Source organism: Cardiocondyla obscurior, linkage group LG10, assembly GCF_019399895.1.
Source record: "Cardiocondyla obscurior isolate alpha-2009 linkage group LG10, Cobs3.1, whole genome shotgun sequence".
NCBI classification, from domain to species: domain Eukaryota; kingdom Metazoa; phylum Arthropoda; class Insecta; order Hymenoptera; family Formicidae; genus Cardiocondyla; species Cardiocondyla obscurior.
Genome location: NC_091873.1, coordinates 5,593,682 through 5,621,030, shown reverse-complemented (window position 1 = coordinate 5,621,030; position 27,349 = coordinate 5,593,682). Strand labels below are relative to the sequence as shown.

General features: G+C 39.2%; 1 protein-coding gene and 1 long non-coding RNA gene across 4 annotated transcripts in view; one reads left to right on the top strand and one right to left on the bottom strand.

Moving 5' to 3' along the window:
- LOC139106295 (lachesin) overlaps positions 1-27,349 on the bottom strand; it is a 91,828-nt gene that overhangs the window by 9,743 nt on the left and 54,736 nt on the right. For all 3 annotated transcript variants that reach the window (XM_070662924.1, XM_070662926.1, XM_070662925.1), the window contains 2 exons: positions 24,807-25,006; positions 193-412 (listed from right to left, as the gene is read on the bottom strand). In XM_070662924.1, the coding sequence (XP_070519025.1) occupies positions 193-412; positions 24,807-25,006 (420 nt within the window). The remainder of the gene's footprint in view (positions 1-192; positions 413-24,806; positions 25,007-27,349) is intronic.
- On the top strand, positions 5,113-21,661 carry LOC139106297 (uncharacterized). Its single transcript, XR_011546333.1, has 4 exons — positions 5,113-5,636; positions 5,754-6,007; positions 6,163-6,214; positions 21,297-21,661. It is a non-coding gene; the product is annotated as an uncharacterized lncRNA (long non-coding RNA).

The window sequence follows — 27,349 nt, the reverse complement described above, 5'->3', positions numbered from 1 at the left end:
CAGAAATAGGTATTAATGTACGGGATAATTTTTTTTTTTTTTTTTTTAAACTTGTTCAAGGTTTCTTTAACGAAGGGGGAATGGTTGTTTGGTTCCTTTTCCCGACAGTTTTCTATATTAATCGCGAGAATAACTCGGTTGCGCACGCTCTTGTTAGAGGCACTTAACTTAGTAGTATAGTTTTGTACTTACCGACGACCTCAAGAATTAGAAATATGCTCGTGGGCGGATGAGTGGACACTTGGCACTCGTACAGTCCGGCGTCCCTCGGTTGAACGTATTTTATTTGAAGCGTCCAATCTTCGCTGTGGTGGAAGTGAATTGCTTGAAACCGCTCGTCGTTAGCGTACGTCGTGAGTCCTACGGTTAGTAGCTCGTGTAACTGGATATTCTTCCGCTTAATCCACGATACCTGCGAGCAAGCAAAATTCACTAATAAATATAAATCCACGAATCGAATTATTTATAAAAGCACGCAGGCTACTTTTAACAACCTAATGGAACACCGTTCCAGTTATTCTATTTTGCGATACTTTACTCTGAATTTAATCTACCTAAATTAACGCATATTTTCGTTACATTAAAGATTTATTTTCTTGTTTGTGGTGGAATAATTTAACATGTAACTTGTCCGATTCTACTCGTTATTACGGAGTAAGTTTCGGTTCCTCGTAACCTCTAGCTACGATTCTTTTGTGCTTCCTCGCTAAAGATTATTTGAAATTTTTTGATAAGTAAGAGATGGAATACAACACCTAAGCTTGCAACGATACACAAACGTGCACACATGCAATACAATTTTAATTACGTTTTGCTTGTTATACCATTTTGCAAAATACAACTCCATTAAAATTACAGGTTAATGGGTATCGACCATCCAGGTGACACATAAAATATTTCCTCGTTAAGATAAAAGATTCCGGCCTGTTAGTGTGCTACGCGTAAATAACGGGTTATCGCAGACAAATAAATAGGGTATGTCTTTAGAGATTAGACAAAGAACAGTTTTGCAGCCTCGAAAGTATGTCGGTATTAAATTACATTTAATACCGTGAACTACATATGTATCATAAATATTATTAGAAATTATAATTACATATTAAAAGTTCTAAAAAATATATTAAGAATTAAAATATATAAATATATGACTACAGCAATGTTTAAAATAATTTAATTTGCGTCTGTACAGTCAGCGATACACGTGAGCGATTTTACTTTCAAATACTTCCTGACGTTTTTTTTTTTATAAAATAAATATAACAAATTTATGAATTTGTATTTAATTTTTTATAAAAGCACGCGGTAAATAAAATTTTTTTTTTTTATTACATACGCAGTCATTAGTGTAGAATAAAGAAAACAAGTAATACCCGATACCGAGATGATAAAGAATGATAATGGAAAGTCAGAGATACCGAGATACGTTGTCATTTGAAATAAAAGAGTTAATTACATTTTGTTTCCGCCGGTTGTTTTTCTTCGCTATTTACAGACATTCCGCGTTGCGAGCTCCTCCAGAAAAATTTTTACCTTCATTTCCTATGTAAATTTCCCGCTATTTCTTCCAGCGTGTATATACATGCGAATTCATTACAAATATTTCGTTCTGCTATTTGCAAAATACTCTGCATTTACAGACATCGTTTGTATATTGAACGTACTAGAAGAGTTTCAGGTTCATAAAAATTGATAAGTTTGTCGCGAGGCGCTCCAATGTTTATAGTTATTAATTTCAAAATTTTTCTTTTTTTTTTTTTTTTCTTTACTTTTTCCTATTTTTAATTCGACACATGATCGCACCGAGTTATTTTCCTTCGTTTTAAATTGCGGTCGAAAATAGATTTCGCGCGTAGCAGGAAAATCACTTTAAATCTCTTTAGTGTCTGGCACGTTTAAATGCGCAATAAAGTTAACCAATTCGTGACGCGTGTCCTGCCCGGGCAAACGACACGATCGCTGGACTTTACAGACTGTGAACTTTCCGCCGCGGTAAAATGTGAAAATGGATACCAGCCAAGTCGTATCGCCGTAAAATATTTTTCTTGCGGAGATACGCCTTCTGATCGACTCCGTAGGATATTACTCCAACGGTATATCCTTCTGCGAGCAAATATCGCATCGGTTTATATCGCGTAGAAAGATACAAATCAAACTATCGGTCCCGATGCTGGAATAGTGCCGCGCAGAATATTTTTCTGAATGCAAACGGCATTCTTTAGCTTTAATTTTCATATATTATTTATATTGTTTACGTCTTCGCTGCGTTTTGGAATAAACACCTCGTATAAGGCACCGGTCGCACTTCTGATGCAAATGCATCTTCGGTTTATAAACATCAAATGTTTTATGCATCGCGGAGCTCGTCATTCGACACGTATATTTTTCTCTATCGCGGGAAGAGCGTGACAAAGGGCGTAAGAAATATGTGGTTATCAAGGGGGATCTAAACGTCTTTGGAGTTCACGATCAATTCCGGTCACGAGCCTTACAATCATCTCGCGGCACAGTCGGATTATTCTGGCTGACGGCCCTTCTTAGGGCTTTCAGGTGATACGAGTCCGGTGGAAATACGTACGATAGTTACCGAGCGTTATTGATGTCCTCTAGTTACCGAGCACGTATATGTATATTTGTCGCAGTTACTGACCTGTGCGAGTTTCTCTTATCCGACGTGAACGTCCAGCCGACATTTGAGAAGTTTTATTACGTGTGACGGCACATGTGTGCAGTTAATTGACATCGCAAACTTTATAGCTTATAATTTGGTGCAAATGAGTGGAAGTCAAAGAAGAGACGCGTGTATAAAAGCAGTATCTGTACGCAACCTTAATTGCAATTTTATAAAAATACGAAACTATTTTTTCTTTGAAAGATTGAACAAACTTACGTCTTATTTTAGTATTTTTTATTTTTTTTTTTTTTATTTTACACGTTCGTACTTTTGCAGGAAACGACGTAATAAATCGAACGTTAACTCGCGAGAAATATTTCAGGCACGTGAAGCATACGTGCACCCTTTGTTTAGTTAACGTTGTCAAATAGTTGCGTATGCAGAATTAAGACACGAGCAATTAATGTAATAACGAGAACTGCAGACTGCGGTAGTTACGCGCAGCAGTTTACTGTTTGTATTCTACGAGCGCGTATCAGTAGTTGCGGATCGCTATGTTGGACAGTAGTTTCTAACTGTTATGAACGGGCAGTGATTACTGTTCATTATATACGGACAGTAGTCACCTACTGTTATGACTAACAATTGCGACAGATGCGTTGGCAGTCCGTATTCCAATTACCGTATCATATGAAAATACAACGAAATATTCAATTACGTGATTCACTCGAGTGATTAAAGAGCTGGTCCCGTGATCATTCGCATTAAACTAAGTAGGAACAATACACGAGATTAATAAATAAGCATTTTTCAACGTTTCTTTTGCAATGTAATTTACTTTGTTCTCTTTTTTATTGACATTTTAAACGAATTTTTGTATAAATTATTTTCTTTGCCTTGACGTTATTTTACGACATTCCTTTTACACAAACTACTTTTGAGATTTTATCCGGTTTAATTTTAATATTAAATTAATATGTTCTGGGTACATACCGTCTTCGTGACCTTTCCGTGCTTCCTCCGCAACCACTAGTGAACGTTTGTAGGTTATGTTGCTCGGCGCTCAGGAGTATTAGAAGACACTAGCGCGATGACAAGTCACACAACGTTTTATCGATTGTCTGATCACTAACGCGATCTACGCAGCCCGGTGCACAGTGGAGAGAATATGCCGGCCACGCGGAAAGCAACGACGTAATTTTAATATTAAATTAATACGTTCTAGACACACACCGTCTTCGTGACATTCCCGTGCTTCCTACGTAACCACTACTGAACGTATGCAAATTACGATGTTCGACAATATGGGGAGTACTAGAAGTCACTAGCGCGCCGACCAATCACAGCGCTCCATCGATCGCCTGATCCCTCACGCTTTCTGCGCAACTCGCTGCGCAGTTGAGAGAACACACCGACCACGCGGAGAGCAGTGACTTAATTTTAACATTAAATTAATATGTTCTGGGCACATATCGCCTTCGTGACCTTCCCGTGCTTCCTACGCAATCACTAGTGAACGTATGCAAATTACGATGTTCGACAATATGGGGAGTACTAGAAGTCACTAGCGCGCCGACCAATCACAGCGCTCCGCGGATGGCCTGATTCCGCTGCCGGTCTGCGTAACTCGCTGCGCAGTCGAGAGAATACGCCGGCCACGTGCAGAGCTGCGGCTTTCGCGACGGATATCAAGGCTTCTGCGTGGGTTCTCTCGCGGTTTATCGTCGCGTACCTACGTCTCGCGTTGCTCTGGGGCCCTACGAACCGCAGTGACCCGCACGGGACACCGCCGTTTGTCTCGTTCCACCGTCATGTCTAGCTTTACGTACCTGTAGTTGGGCGATACCACGAGCATCGAAACGGCCTCACTCACTCTCTTTACACGGTTCTCTCTTTTCCTCCGAGGGCCGGAATCTATAACAGCTGTTTTAGTCTAATTGCTGAGCTTCGGGCGCGAGCATGAGTCGCTAGTCGCACCGCAGTTTCGCGAGTTTTCGACCGCGGTAGAGACAGTCTCGCATACAAGGCAGTGTCCACGTCGTCGACCCAGGAACGGACAATCATCTTTCGTGCTCGTGTGTTATTCGAGTCGTCGTTCTGTGCTCCGTTTTGTGTCTCAAGAACGTTGCTCCGGAACGACAAGGTTGCATCGCGAGCGCGGCGCACCGTGCGAGAAGGACAGCGAGGTTGGCCATATTGCCGTCTCTTTTTACGCGGTTCTCTCTGTTCCTCTAAGGGCCGAAATCCGACGGTTACTTCAGTCTGGTTGCAGAGAACTCGGGCGTGAGGACGCGTTGTTAATCGCTCTGCAATTACGCGGTGTTTCGACCGCGGTAAGGACAGTCTCGCGTACAGTCAGTATCAACGTCGTCAGTCGGGAAAAGACAATCATTTTTTGTGCTCGTGTGTCATCCGAGTCATCGTTCCGCGCTTCGTTTCGTGTCTCAAAAACTTGCTTCGGAACGACAAGGTTACGTCGCGAGTGCGGCTCACCGAGCGTCAGATATGATATTAGCCGCGTCGTCCGCGACGAGTATTACCGACTCGCTTCAGTCGCCGTCTCTTTGGGCGGCATTCAGCGAGTTCCGACGACCGTCATTGTCGGAGTGTGATTCCTGCACCTCGCGCGTCTTCTCCATCGCGGTCGCGAGTCTTAACCCGCTTCGAGTGATTTTTAAAGGACTTAAAGAAAACAAAGTGCGCGAGGAACAATTAGTGTCGCGATTCGTCCTCGTTTGCTGTTCGGTGCAGGTTTCTGGCGACGTTCATTCCGCCGATGAGACTCTTGGACTATTCCGTGGACTATCCCGCGAGTGTGCCGCACGCCGATCAATGTTATACGAACCATCGGTTCGTCGGTCGTACCGGGAGTGCCGCTAATTTTCGGGCGTTTTTTGTACGATTATTTTTTACGGAAATGCGTTCGCGAGTTTCCTGTGCCGCGGAAGGATGACTCGTCACGTCCCAGCTGAGAGGATGAGCAGGCCCACCAGGAGGCATCAGGCATCGGCGGAGCAACTCTTAAGTAAGTACAAATATTTTTTATACAATCTTTATTAAATAAAAACCTGTACTTTTTTTTTTAATTAATTTTATTTGCCAATTTTTCATGTCTACATTAATTTTTTTTTTTATGTTTCAGCCACCGCCTGAATTCAACAACTCCGCTGAAGCTCATGCAGTTCGGTGAGTTTACTAATTATTTTTTCTTTTCAGGATTTTATTTTCAGCAGTGCCGATAAATAACGCGCGCGTGTTAAGTCAGAATCGCGATTTTAAATTCACCCGGGCGCGTTCGCGAGTTTCCTGTGCCGCGGAAAGACGACTCGTCACGTCCCATCTGGGAGGAGGAGCAGGCTCAGGATGGGCATCATACGCAGACGAAGGATCTACGAGGTGAGAATTAAGCCTCTTTCTTAATTTATCATTTTATTGATTTAATTTTTATTTATTTTTATTGAAAAATTAATTCGTACGCGTAATTTTTGTTTTGTTTAAACTTAAACTATTTTCAGCACGTCTACAATAATTTTTTTCTTTGTATGTTGCAGCCACAGGCGGAACTTAACACCTCAACAACTCCGTTGGAATTTATACAACTTGGTAATTTGCATAATTTTTTTTTTACAAATTAAGACTTTCGAAAATAGCGACACGAAAAATAGCGGACACAAAGCGTGCGCATGGTTTCTTGTAGTATATTATAAATTCCTATAAAAATTAAAAACATTTTTCATCCCTCATGTATATTATATTTGTTTAAAAAAATCGCAAGCAACCGAAACGGTAAATAATCGTATCAAGAATCAGAGTTTCAAAGAAAAACGCGGAAATTAAATACGACATTGTTTTTTCTTTAAATTCTTTAAAATAAATTAATTTTTTTTTGTCGCAATAATTTATTCAATTATTTTTATTATTCTAACTGTTAACCGAGATAAATTAACGAAACGAAAATTTTTAGTTTATTTTATCCACTCGCGAGTTTACGAGTAATGCCTGCGATATATGCATACGCGCGAGCAAGCACGACATAACTTTATCTGTTTGTACGCGATACGAATGCAAATGTCGGCGTAGAAGGGTCGAGTGCTTATGTAGATATCCCGCGTCCACGGGTTGTGAATTGCAAAATCACCGCGATCCTCTTTCTAAAACCATCGCGCGGTATTGGAGGAATCATTGTTTGATATTTCATTTCGCACCAACTTTTTTTTACTTTTTTTTTTTTTCTCGCTTTTCCCGACGCATTCGTCAGAATTTCATTTTCGAACATTTTCATTATACCGATGCGTTTTGAGGTGCATGGTGACGGTGATGGATGCGACTGTAATTTCACGCGTGTGTGAGCTTCCTCGGGGTGTAAAATTTGAATGCATTATTTATGTATAAAATGCATCGCGCGCATTTTACACGTGAGTAACGGTATCGCATTTACTCGCAATGATACCCGGCTTAATACGAAATGTACGTTCATGAAAATGTATGTATATAAGCGACCTATAAAGATTATTTCTAAGACAACCACGCGTGGTAATGACGAGGTTACAATATTTTTTAATTAAAGAAAAATTGAAAACTGTTGCCCGTAATTTTGGAGTAATTACTACAAATCCGAATTAGAAAAATTAATAATATCAATCGCGTAATAAATTGCAAATATATTTTTAGTAAATATTCATGTATTGAAAACAACGTTCCATTATATTATATTCTCACTACAAAGTCAGACGTTTAACCAAATACCTCTGCAATTTAAATTCATTTAAACTTGCCTTCTACAGCGAACGTTTTGTTCAAAATATAATAACTAACCCTCGAACTATGTCCTTTCACACATGTTTAGCTACTAATTTAGTTCAGTACCGTCAAACATTAGCACTGTGTTCACAACGCGTTACATATGGTAGCATTACGAGCCTTTATCCTATAATAATTTATAACAATTTACCGCAAAATAATCGTAAAAAAAAGTCTTCTCGATATAAACATAAAAAAAATATCCTTTAAAAATGCTTTTTACTTAAACTTTGTAATAAATAAAGCGAAGAACGTCGAACCTTAACGAAATCCATAATGATAGCGTACGCGCGGTTGTCGGCAAAACTTAGTTGCATGAGATTGATTGAACCGTTTCGATTAAAGCGTCATAGATGTCCAATGTTCAGAATTGGACGGCGCAACGACGTAACATGTGCGATCGATGGAATTCAATTTTCCACGAGAAAAAGTCCTACAAGCTCGCTTTAGCAGGTGCTTAGAACTGTACGGGAAATATAAGGACATATATGAACGAAGAGATCTTATCGTCACAGACAGACCACTTCTTTTCCGATTTCGACGGTCAATTCTGTCTAGGAAAAACGGGGGGGGGACCCATCGTTCGAGGAACGGCGTATTTGCCAGATAATCCCCGCTGATAGTCGTCCTTCCGAACTGACCGTTTTTAGGCTTTGTATATCTTCCGGAAGAGCTTGCGAGAACGGATATTGATTGTTATACCTCTCGTCTCACAGTAGTGCCACCGTCGTCGGCAGTACGTACCGTCAAAATATTTTCCGACGAAATCTTAACGTGCTCGGGTCGCATTCACGATGTTGATCCGGGTAGATTTAATTTTTCCTCAAAAGCTTTATTATCTCTCTCGATAGATTTGCTACATTAATATTTTTTTTAATCGTTCGGCTAGTCGTCGGAATTCGTTTTAAAAATACGATTACGCTTTTTCGTTGGTGAGAGACACCCGGGTGTTGCCGGTTCTACATTATAAATTGGATAATAAATTATTATCTACAATTTTGAAGAACAGAAAATGGCAAAACTTTATTTACCGCGTTGACGCGCGGGCCAGGGAAATAAAGGGAGGAAGAGATAAAACACGGAACGCACAAACGTGAGCGCGTTAACCGCGTAAAATGCGTGGTCACTACGCACGGAAGTGCAGCGGTGCGCGCAAAAATAAATAAATAAATAACGAATCGGGCTACTAGAGCGTGTGTGCTACTCGCGTTCAATCTGCATGCGTTGATTATTCGCTGATTACCGCGGGGTTGGGGGGCGATACGACGACAATCGCTAGGCGAAGAATGGGAGAACAAGAGATTTCGCGAAAGGCAAAATTGACCGACGTGCGCGGCCATTCAAAGGGACGCTTCTATTGGCGTCGCCGAGCTCTGTAGGATCGATCTAAATTGATCGAGCGCCGGGCATTCGGCGTAGCTTCCGGGACAATGACCACGCGGCTAATCCATTTTTTCTTAACTGCCGACTTTTTGCCGACAGCCCCGCCAGTAATCCCCGCGTGCAGTTCGCGGGCATTCGCCGATGACGATCGGAAAACCGATGGCGCGGGGGGGTATAAAAAATGTACCTACGAATCAGAACGTCTATACGCTCCGCGTACAGCGGCGTTAAATATTTTGTGTGTCGCACATGTGCGATTTTTGCGCGCACGTAGGTTACACGCACGGTGTACACATTTGGCAACCTATTAGGGTCGCACGGTCGCGCGAATTTCACATATCGACTAACGTCGGTGCGTTTCGGAATAGCAATGTCGTTGTTAATAATATACATTATCGCGGGCTTTCATTTGTTACTATTAATCACCCTTATCAAGTCGTAGCTCACGCTTAACGTCGCGGCATTTAATATAATTCGTTAAAGTAAAACTAACTCGTGCTCGTAAACAATGGCGACCCCCTTTTATTTTCGAGAAGAGCGTTAAAGCGTATTAATATTCATTCTATTCTACTTCCCCGATATATTTTTATTTCGACGCTCTTCGGGCGCCGTAGAAAGATATAAAAATAAATAAAGCGCTGACCATCAGCGTGTATTTTTCTTTCCCCCCTTTTTTTTTTTCTTTCTTTTTTTTTTCTGGTCTCACTGTGAAGGACAGTATTTGCATTTTCGAATTTTAAGTAAAACTATATAATACAACGGCGGAGCACCAGTTGGCCAAAAAAGTAGAACGGCATGAAATGCATAAATCATGATGCATCGTGAATTAAGAGTGATCCGCAAAAAAAAAAAATATAAAAAAAATAAAAATGGTACTTTTGGATATGCAAACATATTATTTGCATCCAGTCAATAGAAAACAGGCGGCGCACATGCGAACGTAACACACATACGTGTGGTCGAGAAAGAGAATTTGCGCAGCTCAACAAAATGCATATTTCATCGTGGAGAGCACGAGATAAGTACGCGTGATTACAAAAATTTATATATACATAAATATATACGTATATGCGAGGAAACAAAGGCGCTGACAAAAATTAATTTTAAATAAGAAAGTATATTAAAAATGGCCGGGTGGAGTGAGAAAGAAAATTCACAAAGCGGAGTGTAATTATCGCCCATTTATATCGACGATGAAATTGGTCCTTTAACGTTTAATGAAGTGTCACGTAACATTATTAAGCGAGACTGAACCTTACGTCTACCATCGACTATTATTTGAAGTACGGCGCATTTTCATAGACGTACATTCCGTGTACATTACGCTTCTTTATTCCCCGAGAAACTGCCGGAGGGAGAAATTACTCCGCGGAAGGATTGAGAAGATACGGTAAAGTGCTATTATAGCTGAGGAGCGTGTTACAAGTGCGATGTCTTGTATTTATTACATTACTTTTGGAATTGAGGGAAGAAAGTAACGCGGCAAGAATGATTAATGCCGCGACGGATAACGGAAACTTTTAATTAATGATTTTATTATTTTTCACGCGCGCGACTGTCTGCTACGGGCAAAAATCATTTATATAATTAATTGGTAATTGTCTGATCCGCCTCTTTTATAATACCATCACGGCTTACTAAGTTTTTAATAACGATAATTAATTGCATTTAATAGAATATTAAATCGTAATGATATCATTGTATATTGAATTACAGTATTGACATCATTACTAATTAATTCGCGAAGCAATAAAGTACAAATTTCTGAATAAAATTATTCCACGCAATGAGAGATGAGTTATAAAAATAGTTTTGAAATTAAAAATATACAAGTTATTTTATACGTTTCGTAGTATGTTGCGTTTAAAATAAGAGGAGCTACTTTCAATTTAGAATTTTATTAATATAACTACAAGAAACCATGCGCACTATACATTAATTTATTTTATATTTAGTTTTTATTTTAGTTATTTTTTATTTAGTTATTATTTAGTTTATTTATTTAATTAATTTTATTCCCCGCGAACTTCCGTCTCGGCGCTAATTTGCGCGCATCCGTTGCGAGAGAATCGAATACCTACGGGAGTCGGTAAAAGAATCACGCAACAAAGAGTCGTGATGTGCGGATAATGACCCTTCCCCTCCCCTCGCGTATGCACGGCGCGACTATCTTCAGATATCGGAGATGCGTTCATCAGCCGAATGAAATCGATTAGGGTACGAGCGTGATTATTTTAACCCCTTCGCGTATCGTCGGTGCGGGCAGCATTGCGTCTTTTCACGCGTTTATCCCTCTCGGTTTCTCCTCGATGATTCTCCTCGAAGATAAATGCCCAGCCGCCTCGTAGTCGGGGAGATATGTGCCGCGACCGATGACACGGATATTTGTTTTGCCGTACTCGCGAAATACCGAGAGGTCAGGGCGGCTGAGGCGTGGGGTGGGAGGAAGGGAGGATAAAGAGAGATTGCATCTGGAAGCTGTAAAGCACGAGAGTATTTATCACTTTGTTAAAGCAGCTTAATGATCCGTGGTTCGTACCGAACGGAATCCTCTTGCTTGCCGAATGGAGCGCTATTCCACTGTCTGGGAGACATTAACATGCCAAGCGCCACTCGCAGGCAAAATATTTACGGAATGATAGAATGCTTTTAATCGAAAATTCCATAATAACGTCGCGAGATAATTGTAATTGACTGCAAAAAACCTTAATGTAAATATTTCGACAGATAGCGCGTTGAACGGTACGTGATAACAAATGTTTAGTACGTTTTTCTTATTACGTTCGAAGATTATAAATTCAATACCGCTGTGGAAACACTATTCATAAGTTATGAAGTAAGGAGATTTTGCCTCTTTTAACATCAATTAGCCGTACGCTAATTATCTGTAATATGAATTCACTGAACTTTTTTTTTTCCAATTAAGAAATGTGGAGATTCTGCAGTTTTTCATGCGCGCAAATACCCTCTTTATTTTACAAATTTAAATTTTATTAATTTTTTTTTTAATTTTAAATGTGAAAAATATTAAATGACAATAATATATAAATATACAATAATTTTTTTATCGTAACAAAATATCAATAAATTGTATCGCAAGTAATTCTTTTTTTTTAACGTCAAAAATATTAAATTATAATATTGATTTTTTTCTTTTTGCCATAAATTAATAATATATCTGTACTACTATATTTTTCTTCTAACAATACAATAATTAATTGTATCGTAATTATTTCTGTTTATCATGAACGTTTCTATGGTCATTTATTTCGTTCAATTATTCAGAGGAGCTGCCGAACAATTTAATCTGCACTCCACATTTACGCGGAAAAAGATCTGTCTTTTCACACACAAGATACACTCTATGAAATTTCTTAAGGCGAGAAAGATTGAAAGCACCGCGTAATAAGCTCTGAAGGTGGCTATCAATAATTCTTCCTTCAAGCGCGAATAAAATTGCAGCCGGTGGCTATGTAATACCCTTTTCGCGAGAGCATCGCGCAAGGCGAGCACGTTCGCGTTCGATACGCCCTCCACGGTACGTGCATCACGTTTGACGCGTTAAGCGCGTCTCGATTACTTACTACATCATCGATTCATATCGTTGTCGTTGCCGGGATTCGCCGTAAGCTGCTTTAAATTTCTACAACGACGCTCGGCTGTACGACACCCTCACGTCACTGTGGCCTCGCGCGGGAGAACTTCCTCCCTCTCCTCCTTCTCTCCCTCTCTCTCTTTCCCTGATAATTGGTCGGAAATCAAATTTGCTGCTTAATGAATCTCCCATTACGCGCAATGCGCTATTAGCGCACTCGCGTTTCGACGGCACGTCGACTCGCTTCCCCATAGCGACACTCCGATTTCAACGCTCAGGCACGGAAAATCTTCGCGAATCTACCGACGGCTATTTTCATCATCCCTTCCTGCTTATCCATCTCGCTTCGGGTCTTCTTTCATTTCCGCTATTCTTCCGACGGCACGACCCGCTCGCAACTCGTGCAATTGTTCTCCCTTCCTTACGATTCTTTTAGTCGGCTTTTAAACAGCTGTGCATCGTCCGCCTCGGAAGTTCCCCGATAAAAGACGCCGCGAAGAAAATATCCGCGGATAGTGGGTAAACATTCGAATAGTCATCTCGGAAATTGCGCGAGTCGACGCGGGGGGGGAGGGTGCTGTCAATTTTAACGTCGCGACGCTATATTCAAGCCGAAGAAGAGCTGGAAAATGGTAGTTCAAAAAAATATGACGGACACGAGAGAGAGAGAGCGGAAGAAACGCGCGCGTAAAAGATCTTATCGGCGCACAAAAAGAGTCTTTCTTCTTTTTTCTTTTTTTTCTTCTTTATCCGGATTCTGCAATCTATTGAAAGCTACTTGAAAACTGTGTCGACGCATAGACGACGACCATCAAAACGCGCTTCTATATTCTCTTCAATGTGAATCGTGAAAGGAAAATAAATGCATATTTCCAGAAACTTTTTACTTTCGTATTCGCGTTTGTTATTGTATAATTTGTCCGAGATTTTTAATACCCGTGTGGAAATGATATATTGCGGTTTGTTTCACTCGAAAGTTTATAAATCGATTAAATCTCGACGAGAGAAACATTTAATGCAATTCGCGATTTGAATATGATTTTACATTAAATACTTATGAGTTTTATATTCACTTACATTTGTTACACAATTTACATAAATTAATTTAAAAATGAACGAGATAATTTATTTATTTAATTTCTTCTTTTTAATTCACGATCAAGCTAAAGCTTGACAAATAAATGGGGTTTCGTAATGTTGATGTCAACACTCGTTTACAGAGCACAATAAAGCGAGGGGAAAGACTCTTTTTTTTTTTGTTTTACAATTTTTCCAATAATTGAAATATTTATTGGAAAGTATTGGCGAACAATCGCGCATTTCGCCAAATAAATTTCGCTAAATAATATATATTTTGCGACGTAGTGGCGTCAGTGACGTGTCGCGTGCAAAATTACAATGCGTGGCAAGTCAGAAATAATGCGCGAGCGGTCAGAAACGGTGCGTGAGGCTGGACTTTCCGTACCGCGGGCGTTATTATTTTTCATTTTTGCGTTGTTACGCGGTATGTTTGCCGCAGTGCCCGCATTGCACAGTTCTTAACGTACTTCAATACTTTTAAATTTTTATTTTTATTATTATTGTAAAAATTCATCAGTCAGTCAATTCAGTTCCTTTCAAAGATTAATTAATTGTAATTATTCTAAAGAAATTAATATAGTTGACTAATGTGCGAATTTAATAACGCGCGCGATGTACACGCTCTATAATCTCCAGTTAATCTACAAACAACGTATTTATAATCCCAGAGCTACAGTCGCAAAGTGGTTGCAAATAATTTAAACTCCTTTTTATCAATTATCAAAATATGGTCAATTATTAAATTTTTTTATCTCACAGATCGAGATATTCTTTTCTTTTTTTATCGCAAATCTCGTTTTTTATATATGTATATTTGTATTAGTATTGCTTTTTACATTTAAAAACTATTTTTTGAAATTGTTATCGTGAATTGCTGGAATAGAATTATTTTATTGAAGTATAATCTTGAATATTTTTGCTGATTTAAATATTTTAAATAAGTATCTAGTACGAGACAAGCATATGTATATAACGCACAAAAACGGCAATGTATGAGCAACAGCCAACAATTCGTCTCCCATTAGCACATTCACATGCATAATGCATCAGAAATAAGCAAAAAGGATTTTGTTCGGGAATTTTATTCACCGAATTCTATCAACTTTCTCAAATTATTTCATATATAGCAAGGGTGGTTGATAAAGACATTTAAAATATTAAATATATTAAATAAAAACAAAAAAAAAAAGAAAAGAAAAATTAATGTACAATTATTATTTGCAAATACTTTTTAATTTAATAACGATCAAGATATTAATTCGATATATGATACACGCCGCGCAATTTTCGTCGTTCTACTTACGCGAATCCCTACGCTAACGATTATTATTGAAGGGACCGAAAACGATATATTTTCGTACGAAGAACAAGCCCTGCGATAATGGCAGCTTTGGCAACGCAAAACACGGCAAATTGATTTATAGCGCACCGCGATTCACTGGTATTTCAGATCTTACTCTCCGACTCTCCGAAGGTCGGTCGCCAGAATTTTCGCAGACCCTGCAATCCACTGCACTTGCATGATATTTGTCAGTTCTCACGTTATGTCACACACGCTCGTCGCGCGGCAGCGGGAATTCACGTCGAATATATTCAGCATCCGACCCCGTCACGCTTCCCCGGCGCGATTTTTCGTAGCCATCGGTGCCTCATACGCGCGAGCGGGACGGCCGAGTCTTACTACACCGAAAGTATCGGCTACATCGATCGTGCACGTTGAATTTATGTGCAACGAAACAGCCCACGCGTGATTCCGGTTCATGGCACGAGTTCCCGTTGTCCATCTTCGCGATTCGCGAATCCCTCCGCCGGCCCTCCTCGCTTCTGCTCCAGCTCTCCCATCGCGACAACTTCTCCATAAAAGAAATTACCTGGCTGTCACCTCCGACATCGATTTATGTTCTGGGAGACTGCCGATGTATTTCAATAAGAGACGCAACTGAATCGTAAATATTGATTGAGCGGGGAAATTTCCGATTATTTGCGAAAATGTTAAATCTGAGCGTATAGTAAATAAACGTTTGTATAATGAAATTTACAAAATATTCAAGCCATTTGATTTACGTATTTAATTAACTCTTACAATGCAATACGCCTGAAAAGAATTCACGTCAGATTAACCGATTGAATGACGTACCAGACTGCTAATTTTGTATGCCCGTTGTAATTTCTATCGGACAATAAAACTAACGATCGGATACGGTAAAAAAAATTTTTTTTTCCAATGTGAAAAACGACGTTTTATCGATACAATCACATTTTGAATTGAACTATTTTTTTTTAATTTTTTTTTTATTTACTTAAAACGGCTCAAACACTCTCCAAAAATTCATGAACGTATTTACAAGCTTTTAAATCAAATATTTATTTATATTTTACTTAAAAATAAAATGAAATAAATTGTAGTATAATTTAGTTATCACAGATTAAACTGAAATTGGATATAAAAAAAGAAAAGTAAAACTGTATGTATAATAAATTAACGTACATAAAAGAATTACAATTTTGAGATAAAGTTTTTGAAGAAAATAAAAAAATTTGATAAAGTATTATTATTCGCGCGTAAGAATATTAATAACTTTCGACAGAGATCAAATAGAAAAAAATCTAGTTTTGCAAAAGAGGTTTTCTATTTTCGCGTGAAAACAATATATCCGTATTCGCGAAAAAGTTCAGCATTATCTTGCTCGCAACACCAGTGCGCAACTCAACATCTGAATTCCGTTCCAAATCTTTTGTTCCAACAAAAGAAATATTTTCCAAAAGGCAAACGTGGAATACAAATATGGATATTTGAAGTCCAGGTCAGATCTCTTCAATACTGTTTATAAAAAAACCTAGTCCGTGATTGCCTCGCCGCACAAAGGTCTTCCCCTCATCGCAAACTTTACTCGGCAGAGGGGGGAGTAAAGTATGGGAGGGAATCTTTAAAGTTTTCAAGAAACTTTCGTAAATAAAAATCGGTCAGGCTCGAAATATTTACGACTCGCGATAGGGGTTAATATTTGTAAAGGCGCAATATTCGACGAAAGGAAGTAAACAAAATTCGCTAAGCGAAAAATAGCATAAAGACGCTACCCCGTTCGTTAATATTAAAACATTAATAAAGCTGCAACGAGAACGACGGATTTTAAAGTAGCCACATAAATAACCGGACTGAATAAATAATATTATTCATGTGTTACGTCGGGGTAAGCTAGCAAGACGCTTGACACCCGCGTGTCTCCGTTGCAAACATCTCCTATTTAACTTTTCGAGAAAACGGCGCGACAAAGATAACGTGAAAACTCGCGCGGTGATTTCATCTGCCCGTCGGCGGACGCACCTGCTGCACATCTGATACGCTACCTCGTTCCTTGTGTGTCGCGCGGTGTTAAAATTCACCGAAAGTCGCGCCGCGTTATTTCCATGCTCCATCGGTCGCGACGCGATTTTTCGAGGCACCGCCTTTATGGATGCGCGCGTGCGAGCAGGTGTGCGCGCTCGCACCTATCGAATACCGAATACCTCCGGGACCGATGATACATGTTTATCTACCCGGCTCTCGGAGCATCTCTCTGAGCCATAAGCGGTTCACGCTTATTGAGCGATATTCGGATATGGTCGGATAGCGCTAGAACGGCATATCCAGCGCCAACGCCCTGCGCCCCGCGCCGCTTTCACGCGCAGACGGTCCCCCCTGCAGCAGCCCAATTACCGGGATACAGGTCGTTTGCAATTTTCAAAGAGTTTGAGCCGCATCGCGCGACAACCCTTTGCCGTTTTATTCATTTTTTTATATTTTTTTTTCCTTCCCTCCTCCGTCCAATTCTCGCTACTCCATCAATCACTGACCGCCGCAAAAATATCGCCTTGCATAACAAACTATGTGTCGCACACTTCGCCGTTGAGAACTAGGCTGCCACACTTTCGGAGATTACTTGTAGAAAAATCACGAAGTCTCGGAGAAATGAAATGAAAATCGATTCCTGCCACATGCTCGAAAAAAGCGAGAGAGAAAAAGAGAGAGAGAGAGAGAGAGAAAGAGCGGGAGAAAGATAAAGAAAGAAAGACAATGTGTTTTATATGTACGTGTGTGAAAAACGAGTAAGAGAAAGACGAGATAGGAAACGGAAGAGAAGATAACGAAAAGAGGGAGAAGGCAAAACGAGAGATGCGCGCGACAAAAGCCACCACGCGTTCGCTTTGATTTGAATATTTTAATGACGCTATGTCCACACGCTTCTTGACAATATTTCAACGCGATATTAATGGACGAGAAATGAGCGAAATACAAAAAAAAAAAGAATAAAGCTGCATCACCATGCGATTTTATTTTTTAAATAATCGCCTTTTCAACGCACAGCACAACGTACAATAATAATAAAAAAGCATTCTATTTAATTATTATATTTAATCCAATACATGTGGATTGGTCAGAATAATTGTTTCGTTCATTAGCACATTTTTTAGATCTAAAAATATACGTCACTCAAACATCAGAGTTTACTGAGCATTCTACTGACTAGTTGGAATATTAAATGCATAGTGACACAAATATCAATCATTATATTTTCTTAATTTAATAATTTCTTTTTTTTTTTAGTAAAATTAAATTTTTAAGATTAAATCTCGTGCATATTTTTCCATTCAATATTTAACGATTCCAAAAAATAATAACTTCAAATAAGTCACCCTCTTGCGTACGCAATGACCCAGAATGCTGTAAGGTTTATTTTACATATTTCAACATTTTCTTATTTATTTCCCAATTCTTACAACTTTCTTATTTATTTTTATCCTGTCAAAGAAAATTTTTATCAATACTTTCTCTCTCTTTTTTTTTCCTTGCTTTTAATAAAATTGACTTATAAATGTTTTCACAGACAGAATATTTGTAAACGCTCTGAAAAACGTATGTAAAATAAAGAAATATATTCTATAGAAAGAGAACGCTTTTCCGAGTGCATAACAATTCACGAAGAGAATTCATCTAAGCATGTAAGAATTTCTCAAATACTTTGAGAGATACGTGTACATTTAAATATCGATATCTCAAACAAACATACTTACGCCCCAAAGTAGAAACTGATTCGTGAATCTTTTACATCAGACCTGCGCCTGATACAAATGTTTAATTTCCAATGGAATAATTTATCTTGCAATTTAACACGCGTTATCCAATTAGTGCTCGAAGAGCCCCCTCCCGATAAACAATTACTGCATCCACGATCGCGCAAATCCAGTGAATGCAACCGCCATTTCCTTCCCCGTTCATTTATTCTCAGATCCAGCACCGACGTCGCTGTCGCGGAATTTCATAAATTACCGGCGCCGTTTGATTTATCGTTCCGGCGATCGTTTGACGTCTTTCCTATCCGGCCGTAGAATACACGCAATCGCACTTCATTAAAATTGCCAACACACGCCGAGGAGCCCGCGCATATCCATGTATTTTTCATATCGAGACACCCTCCCCCCCTCCCAGATTGCGGGGGTCCCGCAATCTAGCCGACTCCGTTATAATTAGATTTATGCCGGGGCGTTCATCTCTCTTGAACGAATTCCAAATATTGCTGTAAATTACGGATAAAAAGGTTGGCGGTGCGACCCAGTTCGCTCGGTCGTGATTGTATTTCCGCAACCTACGAGCACTCGGAATGGTAACATCGTTACTTCCGTTCGCTCGAACAGGAAAAAAAAAAAAAAAATGATGCGCGGCAATCCATACGAGCTTGCGACTTACGATGAACTCGACGCGTCCGAATTTCACGCTAACGCGGATTTAAATTTTCCTCGAGAAATGCCGGGGCTTATTCAACTAACGGCCCGCAGTACTTGTAAGCCGTGAAAGTTAATCGATCACACGGCTGAATCAGAGGGGGAAGAATAATCGAATATAATTGGCCTAGAATTTAGAAACTGTCCCGATTGAACGCAGAGTTAATCGAACATTAATAATCGCGTTACTTAATTGGATAGAGTTATAAGGCTATTGGTATTTCCTTATTGCGCGATACATGCAGCTTATTCCGCTACTCGTTCACATAAACACAGTAAAGCAACTTTGAAAGAAGCTTTAAATTTATTTTAACACTTCTTTGAAGGTGATCTAATATAACTTATCGAGTGCGTCTGCGTGGGACTGAGACGTCCGAGTTAAAATAATATTTGCTCATAATTTTAAAACCAGCAACCTTGCATGTTTGTTTTCTATCTAAAAAAAAAAAAGATTGGGTGATCGAGAAGATTTGTCGTCGCAAAGCCTGCGCGGAGGTGTGAGACGCAGAGATATATTCAACTTTTTTTTTTTGTAAATATTAAATATTAAATTAAAAACAATTTTTTCGAAATTAAATTTACTCGGTTTTAAAGCGAAACAATGTTTAAGACGGCTCAGTCGATTTGGGGACTTCTCATGCAAATTTCTTCGTCTTAATAAACTTGCCGAAAACATAATTTAATGTAAAAAGTACGCCGTTCATTATAGAATCACTCCGCGTGCTCGGTGAGAAGCACTTCGTCCGAGAATCAGATTATTGCGTAAATATGACAAGATCTCATTACTCAGACGGTATCTCGCAAAACAGTTTTGTTCATTCGACGGAACGGTTTTGCCGATCGCGTGGCAGCGGCATTATCCGCCTGAAAGAAGAAAATTTTAGCTGCGCCGGGAATATCTTTTCCTGGATACGATAGATCATTTGTTATCTCCATTGTTACCCACACGCCGCATCATAATTCACGTCTGCCGTGACTGTAAACGTACGCACGGGATTCCCCCTCATCGTCCTCTAACGGCAAACGCCACCTTCTCGTCCCGCGATCATCGGGAGGCTGAGTGTACCGCGTAAATTTAATTTTCGTTGAAAATGTAAATTCGACGAAACGATGGAAAAAGCTCACTCGTATTATCGCGACTCGCCTCTCGGCCCGTCGCTCCGCGGCCCGCGGGTCCCGCTCACCCCGAGCTTGCGGATGCAATGAAATCTTATATGTTCGCGAAACGATGCGTGCAGTATCGGGCAACGACGACCGGGTAGATAGGGTATAACAACCGAGCGAGTCGTTCGACGAGGCCGCCCCTATCGATTTCCACCTGCGTCCGTTTGACTCGAGCGCGCGGCCGCTTTCCTCTGCCCTATAACGCGCCAATTATTCTCGAGTGCTCGGCAAGGGCGTAATAATTCCGTAATAACTTCCGGAACATCGCCCGAGGAACAGCGAGAACGATAGCAGCCGCATAACTCACAAACGAGATACCACGAGAGCGATTCCAATCGTAACTTCTTTTTTTTCTTTTTTCCCTCTTTTTTTTTTCGGAGGTGATACGCGCCTCGCAATTTTTGTTCGATTTTTATACACCCCGTGCAAATATTGTACGCGAGCGAGCAAGCGTTTCGCTTAAATTTCTCGTCATTTGACATGCAAATGACGCGCGGTTACGCGGCTATTTTATTTAATTTTCCGCGCTTTATATCAGTTTCGCGATATCATTGTAACTTCGCGTTTGCACGGCAATGCATCACGCAAAGAAATGTGAGCTTATGGTGTGCTTTCATCTTCAAAGGAAAATCGTATCGCGAACGGAGTATCCATTGCTGCTTTTGCAAAAAGTTTGCTGTTCCTCCTAAAACTACAATATTCCGTTTTTTAATAAATATGTCTCAAAATTTATCATCTCTTTTACGTTAAAAATTCGGTTTCAATAGTCGCATTAATGTGTCAATTATCAAGTCGACGATTTTCAATCTTAATTTAATTTTAATATTTAATTAATAAGTATGTTTTATTAATTTTATTAATTTAATTCATGTCTACATTAATATTTTTTTTTATATGTTACAGTCAACCGGCAAAACACTACACCTCCACTGAAGTTTATACAAATTAAGGTAAATCCCATAATTTTTTTTCACGAATTTAAATTGTCCGAAAAATAGCGCACGCGAAGCGTGCGCATGTTTTTTTTTTTAATAGAAATAAAAGTAGCAATCAGAACACCGCGGTTGAATTAAATAAGTCACGCTTTAAATTTATTTACCGTTACGTTGATGCCATATTGCAGTTTGGAATTTCGGTCGTGCGACAATTCGCGTCTAGCTGTAACTACAGCTTCCCCTAGAAAGCAAAAGGAACTATTTCTAATAAGACCCAACCGCGAGGGCGCTGCAAATTAATTAATTAAATTCTTGAGATTCTGGAAATGGTCAAACGTCGTACACGGAAGTGGATTGCATTCTTCTCGCGCGACACCATTTTTTAAAGCGTCCCTCCAAGAAATCGAGAATCTTATTAAACCCGTGGAACTACGGGGAAAGTTTATCATTAAATAAATTTCGCGCGTAAGAATTCGTCAAACAGTTACAATTACGATCAGCATTCGAACGCGTGCTTTTCAACGTGTCGCAAATTACGCGCGGAAGAGATAATAAGTAAGACAAAGATATTGCTCGGGGCGAAAAAGATTTTGAGCGATGAATAGGTTCACGTTGCAGAAGGTTATTGTTGCATACATTATATATTTTTGCCGATCAATGAACCGCTGACTATTTTACATACGGTTGGTAATTAATACTCCGCATCATGTTATCAAACTTTGACGCGTGCATGTGTAGTGGTAAATGAAGTTGAACAAGCAATAGGTTCATTAAACGGTTCATTAAACTCTATTTGATTGTATTGCTATGTGTTTGCGTCGCATGTTAAATCAGCGCAACATTGCGGCGGGCAAATGCCAGTTGTATTAAGTTATGACGGGGCTATATGCTGACATCCATCCACTGAAACAACGTCAGTGGGCGCTTTTTGCCGCACGAAACGGACATCTCGAGCATTCGTATATATTTTTTCGTGAACAAAAAATTTCTCTTCGCGTAATCCGCGGCAAGCGTCTCCGTCGTCAGGTTTTCACGGGGGAGGGAAGGGGGGAAAAAAAACTTCGCGCTGATACCCCGGTGAAGTTGTCACGCTGTCACGTAAACAAACGGAAAGAAAACGAACTTGATAACAACGTTAACCACCGGCGAAGGAGAAGTTGTCGCGCGGCCGTAACCCAGCTCGCGATTCAGCGCATAAGAAACCGCGGATGCAGTTGTGAAAACATCGGATTAATTAAACAGCGCTTTAAACTCGCGGTCGTCACGTTAATTCTTTAACGTGTTAAGAATAATACCTGAATTTTTCGGTTTAACGAAAGGTTATTTTATCGCGTATAGATTTAAGGAATTAATTAAATATATAAAACATGTCACAACGTTATCGGTTACCGTGAAACGAGATACGCGCGCGTATTTTCATCTTTCGACTCTGTGACATCACTTTATTCATTCACAAGGCAGATTTGCAAGAGCTCTCTATTATTTTACACGATCTCGTTACGTGGCAGATATCGGCATGTTATCTAATAACGTATCCCGTGTATCGATGCATTTTGGAAATAATGCAACTTTTCAATTTCGAGAACGACCGATACGGATCACGTGTCAGTTTACATTCGCGTCTCATTGAAATTCATGACGTTTCAAAACTGAACGTACACTTTTCAAATAAGCGACTCGATTTAGACTTGAAATGTTATTGCGTGATATAAAAATTTTATACGTATGAAAAACTTCAAACAACAATATTTAAAGTTAATTAGAATTAATATTATTATATTAACATTTAAAAGTAATATTAAAAAAAAAGAACTACATTTATAATACTGTAACGAAAGACCTGCTTTTTCGACGACTGTTAAATTTACGTTTAATGAAAAGTAATATGAGCTGTTTTTAATATTTCACTAGAATAACGTATACAAAATACATGTTCTTGAAAATTGCGGTTAGCGAAAAGCTTTTAGCAATATACTCTATTAAAAAGAAAATTAAATAGAGCTGAGGTGCAATTAGAATGCCATATGAAAGAATAATACGAAAGAACAAATATAATATACGGATAAAAAAAAATCCGAAAATTACGTTTTAGCGTCAACGAAAGTTATGACTTACGTACGCGTGTGCGTTATCTCGGTATGAAAAATACGTGTTTAATTTTCAACAAACTACCTCGGAAAGACGCTATTCGTCGCGCGCGTCCAGTCTTATTTGCAAAGAGCTAGGCAATGCGATTTCCCCGATGCTGACTGTCGATCTCAAAAGAGCTTATCGCGCCGTCGTTACGATTCGCGAAAAGGAGCGGTGATGATGAAAATTTCCCGGACCGGTGGAATCTCGTTTATTTCCCCTGTTATCTTGTCGTGCCGAAATTAGATGACACTAATGCTTTTACGTTGTACAATTGCGAAGACGTCGCCGTCACTCGGCTACGTCTCGTGCACTTAATTAAAGCTCAAATAAGCATAACGCTACTTCGCCGTGAAGATTAACTATGAAAGGAATGGCGCGTAGCAAAAAGCAATCCATCGGGCGGGTGTTACTCAATAATTAAGCGCTAGGGACGCCGGTGAGAAAAATTTTAAGAGATTGATATCAGTAGGTATTTTCAACCGAGCAAACATCAGGAATAATGTCTATTGTAAAGTCGACGTTGAACTTACCCCCTTGCGTCACTATTGACCCAATTGTGATTCTATGTCGCTACGACTTTACAACGATATCGTCGAACGACGGTTGGCTACTGATACCGCCTCGACTGTTCCATCGGTATTGACGGCGAGCGCTTTTGCAGTATTTTCACGTTAAGGTGAACGAATAAAAACCGACTTGGTGCTGATCTTTAAGCAAACAAATCGATAACTCACTCAGTGATAAATTGTCGCGTTATCGGTACGCTTAATTTGTTAGAAATTATATACTCCCCGCAGAATTACGATATTATACTTAGTTAACATACGGTATTTCATCTATTTTTACTGATTCACGTTACACGCGCATATTATTCGTGCTTTAGGCAAGAATTCGATTTTCTCATATCATATAGTGACACTGATTATCACAAAATCGAGGGTAATTAATGAATATAGCTTCACGATGATAATGTCAGTTACAGAGAAAGCTCGTTTGTGCTAATTACGGAATATTGGTAGCTACATGCTTTACCTACTTAACCAAAAATAATTAATTACTTAATGCACTTGCAGCTTAAAAAAAAAATTGACAAATTAAGAAATCTTAATATTTTTTTTTTTAGAAAAACAAATAAAAATATTTAGTAAATTATATTTTTTTATTTGCGTTACATTAACACACAGCCGTGTTAAAAATTTAAAGCCAAGCTTTTTACGCAAAGGAATTTTAATATTAGTACGAAACTTTTTCTATGTATATTAGTGTACATATAACGTGTCATGCGTCGCGTAACAAATTCAAACAAGCCCCAATCAACGGATTACATGGTTTAGCGAGCACTTACCGTGCCTTCTCCCAGATTGTGGACAACACAGGGCATCAAGGCTGTAGAGCCTGATTGCGCCGAAACCGATGTTGAATTTTCCGTGCCGAAAGTCATCGGCAGAGTTGGTGGCAGATCGACATCTAATGGCTTTCCCGTCGTACCGTCTAACGAGTTCATGCCGCCATCGACTATTTCGGCCGTGACTGTTGCTGGATAGTCTGAAACAAATTTACCCCCCAATCGTTATTATTAAAATCTGATCGTGTAGCGATACGTTACACCATGTTAATTCGCGGACAAAAAGAATTCACAACGTAATATTACGACTTATCTAATATTCAACGTTAATTAAACGCGGAAGTAACACTAGAAAAGAAAATACCATTTGAATGAGTTTGCCTTACTCAATATTAGCTCAATTGAATAAATTGCATAATTAATGCAAGAAATTATTAATTAATTTCATAATTAGTGTGCGAATGGCATTTATGGTTGCATAAATATATAATTAATTCGATACGAGCTTAAATGAGAATTATTGTCAATTTTCATCTAAATACTTCCTGCAAGTACAATATTATGGTTTCTACATTGCGTTTTGTTTCTCTCATTAAATGTCAATTCATACGTATAATTCAATTGCATTACGTTCGTTTACAAACAGATAAGTCGAATTAATTAATATTAAAATGGTAGAATTTTTGGGAGGGTCATCGACTATCCTTGAGAAAAACACTGTTAAGTTCGCTCAGAAATTGGCTTTAAATCACCATAACCTTTATGAAGTCAAACTTTCTTAGAATATGAGCTCGCCCATGAATATGATTCCAAGATTCAGTTTCATATTTCACTTTTAAAACACCGCCTTCAGCTATAAAATTTAATTTAATTAACAAACGACTTATAATTAATAGCTTTCGCAGCGGTATACAAATAAATCGTAAATCAAAAGTATATTTATACTGCAGCAGTTTAAAGCAATTTAAAAGATTCATCAATATGAAGTCCGGTCTAAAAATGTCGCAGAAGTATACATTAAACTTAAAAAGAAAACCAATAAGTTTTCTATCGAGAAATAAATCTATATCAATGTTTAAACATTAGTTGGCTTCGTTTAAAATTTTTGATTAGCTTGCTAAAAAAAAAAAAAAAAAAAAAAGAAAAAAAGAAAACGGAAAAAACCTCGAGTAGAAATTAATTCCCACCGTTATCTAATAATTAGCCAACCAATTCGTGGTTTATTTCGTCGCTGTCTAGCAAAACTGTCCAGCACCGAGCCGGATATGTAACGCTCGAAGCGTAGTAGGTGCGAGATAATTTTTCCAATCTGATAACGATCTAGAAAAGCCAAATATCTATACGTTTTTCGCCGCGTGCTAAAACTTGCTGCGAGTCTTGACCTATCCCGGGCTCGCCGATCGCCGCGGTAGTGTGAGTACGTCCGTATGTCAACATCTGGCCGGCAGCCTTCGCGTTCCAAGCTCGCAAGGTGAAGGACGCGCGGGTGGCGGACAGCAATTGTTTTGCTCGGCGAATTCGGCAGTCGACCGCCGCGGTAGTGTGAGTACGTGCGTATGTTTTTTATCGGCCGGCACCTTGCGCTCGAAATTCGCAAGGTGGAGGACGCGCGGAGCGGCGGGCGGCGAGAACCGGTTTGCCCGACGATTTCGGCAGTCGAGCGAACGTTGCGTAAGGTCTGGTCGCGTAGTATAAACAAGTACGCGGAGAAAAAAAGTCTAGACGTCTATTTAGATACACGGTACACACCGGACAAAAACTATACGACCGATACTAGACAGACTTTGTTTCTTTTTCTTTAAACGACAACTTTATTTTTTGAAGATAGAATAGCTTGATGAATTTTTACTGAGGCTACCATTTATTTGTCGTAACAAATTATTTTTATAAATTACACCGAGAAGAAATATAGTTGTTAATTTTTTTATTAATTCGATTGTATGTTTGTTAAACGTGTAGCCGTGAAATTAGATTGCGCCGCATCGCTAAAATGGTCAAAATTGAAGTTTAAAATGATTTTAAATATAGAAAAATTTTTATCACGCGCAAATTTGATACTGCGTTACTCGGTTCAACTCAGAATGCGCATTATTTCAATTTTTTTTCACGTTCCAACGTACATTAATATTATACGTTTAATATTTCACAAGGAGATCCACGTCATCGGGTGGGCGCATACAAAAAATTTCATACATTTTACTCGCGCACTAGCATTATCTGAACTGGAAATAAGTATTACCTACAAGCATAAACAAATTTTTTTCCCTTCCACCGTATATTTCCAGTTTTTTTTTTTTTTATATTTGAGCTATTTTGCTCATCGACCTCAGCATGCTAACGTTTTTACTACGCCGCGGGTATTCGCAGGTACGACTAAAGAGTATTCTTTACCATATGCATCACTTTTCATCCATGAAAATTTGCGGAACTTTGCCAGTCATGCGCGACGTCTGTGGTTACGTTACACCGGGCGCGTCATTTTGCCAGAACAGTTTTTTTTTTTCCCCTCCCGACGATTAGGAAGAAGTGTGAGCCGCTTATCC